This window comes from Lepidochelys olivacea (genome assembly GCF_965140295.1).
Source record: "Lepidochelys olivacea isolate rLepOli2 genome assembly, chromosome: 3".
Lineage (NCBI taxonomy): Eukaryota > Metazoa > Chordata > Testudines > Cheloniidae > Lepidochelys > Lepidochelys olivacea.
The window spans coordinates 85,526,760-85,538,890 of NC_140413.1; the positions used below are offsets into that span (position 1 = coordinate 85,526,760).

Genomic DNA, 12,131 nt, shown 5'->3' on the forward strand with positions numbered 1-12,131 from the left:
GTTTGAAGCAATCATTTGAGAGAAATGTGGTGATGGTGTTCATAAATATGCATTTTCCAAAGCTCTATACAAGTAAATAGGAATAGTTCCTGCAAATCAGAGGAAACAATACTAAACTCTTGAAGCTACCAGGTTAAAATGTTGAGGGAAACTGTGTTATTTTCACCCTTAAGATACAGCACCGGGTATAATCCATCATGCTCATATAATATTTGCATCATGTTCCATGTTGCAGATGCAGCTTATCACGTACATTACAAAATAATTAATAATTCTGTAGAGACAGCCATTGTGGCTTTTTTCAAGTGAATGTTGTACATGACCAATTACCCATGAGTCTGAACTGCTTTTGGGTTTGGTAAAAATTATAGATTCTTACCAGTCTGTGAAACACAGCCCACAGCCCTAACTATTTAACATTTTTATCATTGACCTGCATGAAAATATAAAATCATCACTGGTAATGTTTACAAATGACACAAATATTGCGGGAGTGGTAAATAATGAAGACTGACAGAAATGCTACAGAGTGACCTGGATCACTTGATAAGCTGAGTGCAAACAAACAATATTTTTAACTTTAATTTTAATACGGCCAAATGAAAAGTCATACTTTGAGGAACAAAGAATGTAATCCTTATTACAGAATGGGGGACTCTATCCTGGGAAACAGTGACTCTCAGAAGGACTTGGGGGTCATGGTGGATAATCAGCTGAACATAGCTCCCAGAGCAATGCTGCAGTGAAAAGGGCTAATGTTATCCTTGGCTATATTAATGGAAATATCAAGTAGGAGTAAGAAGGTTATATTACCTCTTTATTTGGCACTGTGTATCTCCTCTTCGATCTCTATTATTAGATCTTGTCTTAACAGATAAAGAGAAACTGATCACAGAAGTAAAAATTAACGGTTGCTTAGGCACAAGTGATTATGACTTGATCACATTTACAATGTGCACACAGAATTAAGGTCAGAACAGTAATATATACACTTAGTGCTTTAACAGGACCAATTTCACAAAGCTGAAAACAATTACGAGCCATAGCAACTGGGAGGAAGAATTTAGTCAGGAAAATGTGACTGATAATTGGGAAGTATTTAAGAACACTTTACTAGATGCACAAAAAGCCACAATTCCACAATCAAGGAAGGTGATGGTACTGGTTGAAAAAATGACCTGTTTTAGAGTGGAAGTGAAAGCCGGTATAAAAAAAAAAATCACAACATACAACAAATGGAAAAAAGGGGAAATTGATAGTAATGAATATAAATCAGAAGTTAGGAATTGTAGAAAATTGGTAAGGGAAGCAAAGGGACTCAAAGAGAAATCTATGGCCAGCAGAGTTAGGATAATAAAGAGTTACTTAAATATATTAAGAACAAGAAGAATCCTGACAAAGGTACTGGTCCATTACTACATGAAAATGGAAGTCTTATCAATAATAATACAGAAAAGGCAGAAGTGTTCAATAAATATTTCTGTTCTGTATTTTGGGGAAAAATAAATTATGTAGTCTCATCATACGGTGATAACACTCTTTCTATTCCACTAGTATCTCTGGAGGATGTTAAACAGAAGCTAATAAAGTCAGTTTTTTTAAAATCAGCAGGTCCGGATAACTTGCATCGCTGGATCATTAATGTTGAATTTGAAGAAGTCTTGGAGCAAGCTAACACTGTGCCAATTTTTAATAAGGGTAAATTGGACATCGATCCCAGGTAAGGTAATGGAGCGTCCAATATGAGACTTGATTAATAAAGAATTAAAAGGAGGGTAATGTATTTAATGGAAATCAACATGGGTTTATAGAACACAGATCTTGTCAAACTAACTTGTAGTCTCATAAAAAAAAGATATGAAGTTTGGTTGATGAAGGCAATAATGTTGAGATAATATAATTAAACTTCTGTAAAGTGTTTCACTTGCTACTGCACAACTTTTTGATTAAAAAACTAGAACAATATTACAGATACTGGATATGAACATGAGGCTGAAGAGGATCCTAATGGGAACAGGAAAGAATCCGCTCATTGTTCTTCATGATGGAACAAACAATACTGCTAGATTCTCCCTGGGATGCATTAAAAAAAGACTGTGCTAGGCTGGGGAAGACAATTAAAGAAATGGAGGCTCAGGTGATCTTCAGCGGGATTATACCTTTCCCTAGAGGAGAAGAACAAAAAGCAAGACAAGATGATGATGATCAGCAAATGGCTCGGACAACAGTGCTATAAGGAGGGCGTTGGGATATTCAACCGTTGGGAGACATTCACAGACAGACAATGGTTCTAATTGGATGGACTCTACCTGAGTAGAGCAGGAAATAGATTTCTGGGATGGAGGTTAGCACAACTGATTAAAAGAGCTTTAAACTAAGAATTTAGGGGAGATGGTTGGGAGATACTCATGTAATCTTCACACCCGATTCTAATATTGAGTGGAAGGAAAATCAAGTAAAAGGAGCACAGCAACAGAGAAAGGAACAACAGAGGGTAGGAGAATAGACAACAAAAGGAAAGATAGAGCCAGTACTACTGACAGTGACAGTCAGGTAGGTGATGATGGCAGTAAAATGATTACCTAAATTAGGCAAGGAATACGCATGAAGCCAAGCAGAAACAAATAAGATGTCTGTACATCAATGCAAGAAGCCTGAGTTAACAAAATGGAGGAACAAGGACTATTGGTGCACGAAGTGAAATCAGATATTATAGGGACAACAGAAACATGGAATAGTAGTCATAACTAGAACACAGGTACTGAAGGGTAGGTGCTGTTCAGGTAGCTGTAGAATAAGGTGGTGATTAGTTGAGTTATCTCCAGTGTCAGTATGCCAACATTTTTATGGCTGATTTAGAATATCGCTTCTTCAGCTCTCATCCCCTAACGCCCCTACTCTACTTGCACTATATTGATGACATCTTCATCATCTGGACCCATGCAAAAGAAGCCCTTGAGGAATTCCACCATGATTTCAACAATTTCCATCCCACCATCAACCTCAGCCTGGTCCAGTCCACACAAGAGATCCACTTCCTGGACACTACGGTGCTAATAAACAATGGTCACATAAACACCACCCTATACCGGAAACCTACTGACCGCTATTCCTACCTACATGCCTCCAGCTTTCATCCTGACCACACCACACGATCCATCGTCTACAGCCAAGCTCTGCGATACAACCGCATTTGCTCCAACCCCTCAGACAGAGGCAAACACCTACAAGATCTCTATCAAGCATTCTTACAACTACAATACCCACCTGCGGAAGTGAAGAAACAGATTGATAGAGCCAGAAGAGTTCCCAAAAGTCACCTACTACAGGACAGGCCTAACAAACAAAATAACAGAACGCCACTAGCCGTCACCTTCAGCCCCCACAACAGAACCACTAACCCAGGAACTTATCCTTGCAACAAAGCCCGTTGCCAATTGTGCTCACATATCTCTTCAGGGGACACCATCAAAGGGCCTAATAACATCAGCCACACTATCAGAGGCTCGTTCACCTGCACATCCACCAATGTGACATATGCCATCATGTGCCAGCAATGCCCCTCTGCCATGTACATTGGTCAAACTGGACAGTCTCTACGTAAAAGAATAAATGAACACAAATCAGATGTCAAGAATTATAACATTCATAAACCAGTCGGAGAACACTTCAATCTCTCTGGTCACGCAATTACAGACATGAAGGTCGCTATCTTAAAACAAAAAAATTTCAAATCCAGACTCCAGCGAGAAACTGCTGAATTGGAATTCATTTGCAAATTGGATACTATTAATTTAGGCTTAAATAGAGACTGGGAGTGGCTAAGTCATTATGCAAGGTAGCCTATTTCCCCTTGTTTTTTCCTACCCACCCCGCCGACGTTTTGGTTAAACTTGGATTTATGCTGGAAATGGCCCACCTTGATTATCATACACATTGTAAGGAGAGTGGTCAGTTTGGATGAGCGACTACCAGCAGGAGAGTGAGTTTGTGTGTGTGTGTGTTTGGGGTGGGGGGGTGAGAAAACCTGGATTTGTGCTGGAAATGGCCCACCTTGATTTTCATACACATTGTAAGGAGAGTGGTCACTTTGAATAAGCTATTACCAGAAGGAGAGTGAGTTTGTGTGTGTGGTTTTTGGGGAAAAAAAAAAAAGGTGGGGGGGGTGAGAAAACCTGGATTTGTGCTGGAAATGGCCCACCTTGATTATCATACACATTGTAAAGAGAGTGGCCACTTTGGATGGGCTATTACCAGCAGGAGAGTGAGTTTGTGGGGAGGGTGTGGGGGGCAGAGGGTGAGAAAACCTGGATTTGTGCTGGAAATGTCCCAACTTGATTATCATACACATTGTAAGGAGAGTGATCACTTTAGATAAGCTATTACCAGCAGGAGAGTGGGGTGGGAGGAGGTATTGTTTCATGGTCTCTGTGTATATAATGTCTTCTGCAGTTTCCACAGTATGCATCCGATAAAGTGAGCTGTAGCTCACGAAAGCTTATGCTCAAATAAATTGGTTAGTCTCTAAGGTGCCACAAGTACTCCTTTTCTTTTTGCGAATACAGACTAACACGGCTGTTACTCTGAAAACAGTGGTCTAGGACTCTTTGCATGGCATAGATACATGCTTTACAGTAGCTGAAAGCCTATGCTGGCGTACAGGTGTAATTCATAAAGTCAAAATGCTGAGAACTTCAAAACTGAAAGGTAACTGACCGTGAAATCCAGTGATGATCCAATCTATTCTGAACAAAAAGAGCTGTGAACGATGCTTGTAGCTGTTTCCACTGATTCACGCTGACTCAATGGGCATTCTAAGCTTCAGAGTGACACACACAGTGACAATCCTGGAATCTTATTATATAGATTATAGAAAGACTGTAGTCTCTTCATTGTTATGGTTATGTGTAGCTCTGTTAGAAAGTGGACTATGACCACCTGTTTCTCCACAGTAAATTGAGTGAACCAAAACCAATTGTCCTTAAATTTCTTAAGCATGTGTATTCATATCTGCCAGAATTGTGTATTTTGAGAAAGTCTGGAAGTAATCTTTCAAGGCATTTTTGAGATAAGAGAGGTTGGAAAATCAAAAATACACTCTGTACAATTATCTTCTTTTTCTCTACGCAAGGAATGGTGTCTGAGTACTTTTGAGATGGTTGGGTTTTTTTGTTATTTGATTAATCTTTTGTGAACATTGGGAATTCCATGAGGCCCTATGAACATATAGTAATTTACAACGGGGGGGGGGGGGGCGGAGAGGAGGGAATATGGCCACAACAAGATCTGTGAGCTATGACATAGGAGAGGGAATATAGGACTCTATATGCGAAGGAGGAGTCTAGAAAATCTCTGAGTGAAAAGGAGAGGGAGAGTCTATCACTGAATGGATGGGCTGGAGACAGATAAGGCCCCAACAAGTGGGAAGGAGAGGGAAGGCCTGGCACATGGAACTCAAATACTGCTGCTAGGGCAATGAGCACATATAAAAGCTTAGATGGAATAGTACAGACCTGGGGTCTGGATGTGGCAGAGCTCCAATGTAGGAATCTCTGGTCCAAAGCAGTTTTTATAAGCAACACAGTCTCCTGCTGAATTTATAAACACTGGAGTAGTTCTTGCATTGGGTTTCTCTTTGCTCCAAATTGTAACAACTCCACATAACATAGTACAAGTTTTCACACACCAGCAGTGTAAAAAGATTTTTTTAAGTGAAGTAAATCAACCAAAAATCTCGTTAAAATAAAGCTAAGGTAGCAACTGTACTATTAATTGATAAGAATGCTGTAAGAGCATTTCATTTATTAAGCAAAAAACGTAAAGTTAGAAAATTTGGAGTCAGATTTAAAATCAAGTGTTTGAAAGACAGGAATTTAGATCATTGCAGTTCAAAAAAACCTATACATCAGAAAGTGTAGAAATATTTCACCAAGAAATCTACAAATAGGGAAAATCCTGACCCCTTTCCCCTGGCATTTTTCCCAGGGCCTGCTCCAGGCACCAGCGTTCCAAGCAGGTGTCTGGGGCAGCAATCTTAAAGGAGCGGCAGTCCGTACGTAGTTAGAGCGGCATGGTTTCTTTTGCCGTGGCAGCTTGTATCTTCACAGTCCCGCAACGGCAATTAGGCGGCAGTTCCCTTCTTCAGGCGGCAATTTGGCGCGCTGCCTGGGGCAGCAAAAAGTGTAGAGCCAGCCCTGATTTTTCCTCATCTGTTTTAATTAAAGTATAAGCCAAGACTCCCCTACAACCCCACAGAATGCTCTACATACCTACTTGTAAACTGCAACCCACATCCACTAGTGGTTCAGATTAGGGACTGGAATCCTGACTCTCATACATCCTATTGGTATGGATAGCTCATATATTACTCTCTATATTTATTCCAGACTAAACCATGGCTCAATTCACCATTCTGTGATGGGCTAGACACCATACTCTTCTCCATTTATCTTCCCAATAACCATCAGAGACTTCACACTCCAAATACAGGCCAGAGAGCAACTGTTAAGCCAACTTTCCTGAATTTATGAACCACAGACAACCTCCCCCACCTCAACTCCCCCCTGGCAATAACATACTCACCTTCATAATATAGGTTTCAGATTCTCCTATTACTGATAGACATCAGAAAGGGAGAATGCAGGTTATTATTATTTATTTTTATTGCAGTTAGTGCCAGATAGCCTCAATCAGGATCACAGCACCATTGTGTTAGGCACAAGTCAAACACAAATGGACACAGTCCTTTTGTTGATAACAGCAGACCATACTGCTATAATTCATATATGCAGCAGGGAAAATGTAATTTTTTTGTAGTATTAGCTCGGTGTTTCTTTTCAAACATATGTTTTATTTTAATTATTGCAATTTTCTAACATTGGTATTACAAATTATCTTTTTACGTCCTTAATGACATATTTTGTTTTGAAATGGCTTTGAACAAAGCCATGTTTTGACTTTTCAGTGATAACAAACCTGTGTATTAACGTACTTTTACAAAAACTGGGATGAGTTGAACAAACGGGAGTGGGGGGTGGGGAAATAAAAGCTATGAAACATTGAGGAACTGCTGAAATATTTTAAATGAAATGTTAAATGCCATAGCTTGAAAATTATTGTCATTTATTTTTATATCAACATTTTGTATGCACATGACAGAACCAATATTTGAATGGCTGTAGGCACCAAAGTAGATTTTGAAAGGGAGCCAAATAAAAAAAGGGATTAGCATTAACTGGGCAAATTTAATGCTTTTAACTAAAAGTGATTTTTTAAAAAAATTAACAGTTGGCCATTCTTTACTGTATGATCTGGAGCTTAAAATAATCAAACCAGTTCCAAAATACTATCAGTCATATTTGGACTGGTCAGAATCTAACTGTGCAAGAACTATTTCAACCATATATAGCACATGATTTATATGAGCTTATAAAAATAGGCTGACTGAGGAAGCTATTTGATTTTCTAACAAGGATTCTCAGCTGTAGTACTATGCATGATTCAAAACTAATAAAACACACCATTAAAGCAGCCATTTCATGATAGATGAAGGAGATCATTTTGGGTTAAAAAAAAAATCTTGTTAGGCAATGATGTCAACCCTAAAAACAATAATAAAACCATTTGAAAAGGTTACTTACATTTATGGGGAAGGGGTTATACACCCATAATAAGCCAAAAAGAAAAGGAGTACCTGTGGCACCTTAGAGACTAACCAATTTATTTGAGCCTAAGCTTTCCTGAGCTACAGCATGAAGCGAGCTGTAGCTCACGAAAGCTCATGCTCAAATAAATTGGTTAGTCTCTAAGGTGCCACAAGTACTCCTTTTCTTTTTGCGAATACAGACTAACACGGCTGCTACTCTGAAACCTGCCATAATAAGCCACGACTATCGGTTTCTCCAGCTGTAACCTCTTGAAAACGTGTATAGCTCAGGCTGAAAACACATTACTAAGTTTTTGTAATGTGGGCCTTATCCCTGTGAGGTCCTGACCTGAGCTAGTGTGACTCTGACCACATGCCAAAAGAACCACAGCGGCAGCAGGGTCTCGCTCCCGCGGCTCGCAGCCAGCCGGGCGGGTAGGAGGTAGGTCTGACTCGGCATTTCGAAGCGTGACAGCCCCCAGGGGGGCCAGCAGGGCAGCGACCCGCCACGCTCCCCCTGGCCCGTGGGTCTGGCAGCCGCTGCCTCCCAGGAGCTCCCCCGCTGCCCGGGAGCAGGCTCAGGAAGACTCAGTTTCCCTTGGAAAACACCCGCCCGGCCCCGCGCTGGGGTTCCCTCCCGCTACCTGCCGAAGTGTCCCACGGAGTCGAAGAGGCGCTCCCAGTGCGGAGCCATGGCGGGGGCAGAGGGGCCGCGTTGCTGGCCCGGCGGCGGGCGCGGGGAGAGTCATTCTCCCAGCCCGGCCGGCCCCCGCCGCTCCTCCGCCCACCAGAGCCTCGGGTCCCGGCCGCCGCTAACTCCTCCCCCTGGTCTGCACCGCCGCGCCGGAGACACCCCCGAGCCCGCCCGGACACCAGGGGCTGCCACAGAATTGTACCGCTGCCTTCCAGCTTCCCGCTCGAATGATCTCCATAGCCCTGGCCAGATACCCCGGGGATGGGCACCCTCTACACCCCTGCGCTCCGTGAGGGGTCCATTGGAGCCCCTGCCAGGCTGTGAGCAAGGGTGGGCAGGGACTTTCCATAGTGTACACAAGGAGGACTTGTGGCGCCTTAGAGACTAACCAATTTATTTTGGCATAAGCTTTCGTGGGCTAAAACCCACTTCATGGGATGCATGCAGTGGGAAATACAGTGGGGAGAGAGAGATGAAATGAAAAAATGGGTGTTGCCATACCAAGTGTAAGGAGACCAAATTACAGTGGGTAGGGCAACACCCATTTTTTCATATTCTCTCTGTATATATATATATATATATATCTTCCTACTGTATTTTCCACTCCATGCATCCGATGAAGTGGATTTTAGCTCACAAAAGCTTATGCTCAAATAAATTTGTTAGTCTCTAAGGTGCCACAAGGACTCCTCAGTTTTTTTGCTGATACAGACTAACACGGCTGCTACTCTGAAACCTGTCACCATACTATACACATGTACATAGGCCCTTGACCTGGATGAGGCCTTGAGGCATGACCACAGTATACATAATTCATTCCTGCTTTTGGCCGGTATGCCCGTCTGTTCCCAGAGTTGCTCCCCACTCACCCCTCATCCTTACGCAAAGTACGCAACTGGGTAGGGCACCAGGAAATTTGGGGCACCACATTTCCTGGTGCCCTGCACAGCTGCGTGCAGCTCCAGTCCCTGCTTTGCCCCAGCCTCACTCCCCTAAGGACTCCAGAAGCGGTCGACCCTGCACTCACTGGTAAGTAGAGCAACCCAGCCCCAGCCTGCTCCGCTCCCCTGGCTCCCAGCCACGGTGCCGGCAAGTGCTGAGGGACGGTTCTCCCGTCCCCTCAAGCCTGGGAGCCGGGGGAGCAGAGCAGGCTGGGCCCGGGTCACTCCACTTCCTGCAGGAAGTGGCCAACCCTTCTCCCCCATGGAGGCCTGTGGCCCCACACAGCCCACCCCCCAAAATAGCTAGGGACGGCCTTGCAGCCATAGTGTATGTCATACTTGGGCAACAATGCTAATCATTAATCAAGTACAACAAGCTATCAGCCCTTTAAACTCAATTCCACAGTACAGCTCAGGAAGAGGTCCTCGTTAAATCACAGTTTACCCGTTATTTAATCATTTAATATTAAGCCTTCCCCCCCCCCCGGGGGCGCTGCTTAGGGCACCAAAATAGCGAGTGACGGCCCTGCCTCTCTCAGAAGAACCTAGGCTCTATCTGCCATTAATTTGTATTTGGAAATTAATTTGTATTTGCTGAGCCACATCCGTGTGCTTGGCCCTGTACAGACTGTTCTCATTAGTAAGTGCCAACAATGCTCTGGGCACTGCACAAGACACCAAAATGCGGACATCCTTGTCCTCAAAGAGCTTACAACCTAAATTTGACACACACAATACAGTTCAGGCAAATATGATGCACCATTTGAAAGCGCAGTCTCAGACGCATGCAATTTTTTTGCTATCTAGTCTGGAATAATTTTCTGCTGTGTAATTAGTATAGTGAAACAGTGACCATCCATTAATAATTAATCTGTTTGTGTAAAGTAAGATACAGGGAGAATGGGAGGTAGGGGAAAGAGAGGAAGGAATTTGCAATCCATCAAAATCATCATGAACCAAAGGTATTGGAGAAAATTCTCCCTCTGACAAACAGTTATGTCCAGAGGGACAGGACCTTGATCTTAAAGGTTTAATCTAAAACTCTCACGGTAAAAATAAAAGCTCAAAAATTAAAAAGTTGCCACGTTGGGATACTTTTTATAATTAATATTACATTATCACTAATTGATTTATATACTCTATACATTTTAATTCAAGCTGATTGAAATTGTTCATTCATTGTCAGCAAAAAATGGCCTTTTTCGGAAACAAAATTTGTCACTGAAATTTGTAGCATTTTTATTTTTTCATCTTTAAATTAAAAATTCAAAAACCAAAAATAGTTTTGTTTTAATTTTCATTTTTCCCTTACTTTCTTTCCCTTTTCCCATTTTGTCACTGGAGAAGGATAGGGAGAGGAAGAGGGGGGAAAGGCTGGGTTTTTGTAGTCGAAAATTCAGGAAATTTTGAATTTTTTCCACAAAAAAAATAATTTTCTCAGATAACATCGTAGCTACCAGGAGATGGAACAACAGTTAAACATTTCTTAAAGGACAAAAAGAAACTTCAACTACTATGCTATCACATTCTCAAGTTAGTAAGACAGTTAATATACAAAATCATAGAAGATTAGGGTTGGAAGAGACCTCAGGAGGTCATCTAGTCCAACCCCCTGCTCAAAGCAGGACCAACCCCAACTAAATCATCCCAGCCAGGGCTTTGTCAAGCTGGGCCTTAAAAACCTCTAAGGAAGGAGATTCCACCACCTCCCTACGTAACCCATTCCAGTGCTTCACCACTCTCCTAGTGAAATACTTTTTCCTAATATCCAACCTAGACCTCCACTCAGACCACTGCTTCTCGTTCTGTCATCTGCCACCACTGAGAACAGCCGAGCTCCATCCCCTTTGGAACCCCCCTTCAGGTAGTTGAAGGCTGCTATCAAATCCCCCCTCACTCTTCTGCAAACTAAACAAGCCCAGTTCCCTCAGCCTCTCCTCATAAGTCTTGTGCCCCGCCCCCTGATCATTTTTGTTGCCCTCCTCTGGACTCTCTCCAATTTGTCCACATCCTTTCTGTAGTGCAGGGCCCAAAACTGGACAGAGTACTCCAGATGTGGCCTCACCAGTGCCGAACAGAGGAGAATCATCACTTCCCTCGATCTGTTGGCAATGCTCCTACTAATGCAGCCCAATATGCCGTTAACCTTCTTGGCAACGAGGACACACTGCTGACTCATATCCAGCTCCTCATCCACTGGTCCTTTTCTTCAGAACTACTGCCTAGCCAGTCGGTCCCCAGCCTGTAGGGGTGCATGGGATTCTTCCGTCCTAAGTGCAGGACTCTGCACATGTCCTTGTTGAACCTCATCAGATTTCTTTTGGCCCAATCTGTCTAGGTCATGCTGGACCCTATCTCTACCCTCCAGTGTATCTACTTCTCACCCCAGCTTAGTGTCATCCGCAAACTTGCTGAGGGGTCAATCCATCCCATCACCCAGATCATTAATGAAGATATTGAACAAAACTGGCCCCAGAACCAATCCCTGGGGCACTCCGCTTGATATCGGCTGCCACCTAGACATCAAGCCATTGATCACTACACGTTGAGCCCGACGATCTAGCCATCTTTCTATACACCTTATAGTCCATTCATACTTTTTTAACTTGCTAGCAAGAATACTGTTGGAGATGGTATGAAAAGCTTTGCTAAAGTCAAGATATATCACGTCCACCGCTTTTCCCATATCCACAGAGCCAGTTATCTCATCACAGAGGCAATCAGGTTTGTCAGGCATGACTTGCCCTTGGTGAATCCATGTTGACTGTTCCTGGTCACTTCCCTGTCCTCCAAGTGCTTCAAAATGGATTCCTTGAGGACCTGCTCCATGATTTTTCCAGGGACTGAGGTG

General features: G+C 42.8%; 1 protein-coding gene across 2 annotated transcripts in view; it reads right to left on the reverse strand.

The window, feature by feature from the left end:
• Positions 1 to 8,429, reverse strand: part of SLC22A16 (solute carrier family 22 member 16) — a 67,413-nt gene extending 58,984 nt beyond the window's left edge. The window contains exon 1 of one of the 2 annotated variants that reach the window (XM_084623922.1): positions 8,290 to 8,427. In XM_084623922.1, coding sequence (XP_084480048.1) covers positions 8,290 to 8,339 — 50 coding nt within the window. In that variant the 5' untranslated portion in view covers positions 8,340 to 8,427. Of the gene's footprint in view, positions 1 to 8,289 lie in introns of both variants that reach the window. The other variant, XM_084623921.1, reaches the window with a different exon arrangement.
• Between the last annotated feature and the right edge of the window lie 3,702 nt (positions 8,430 to 12,131).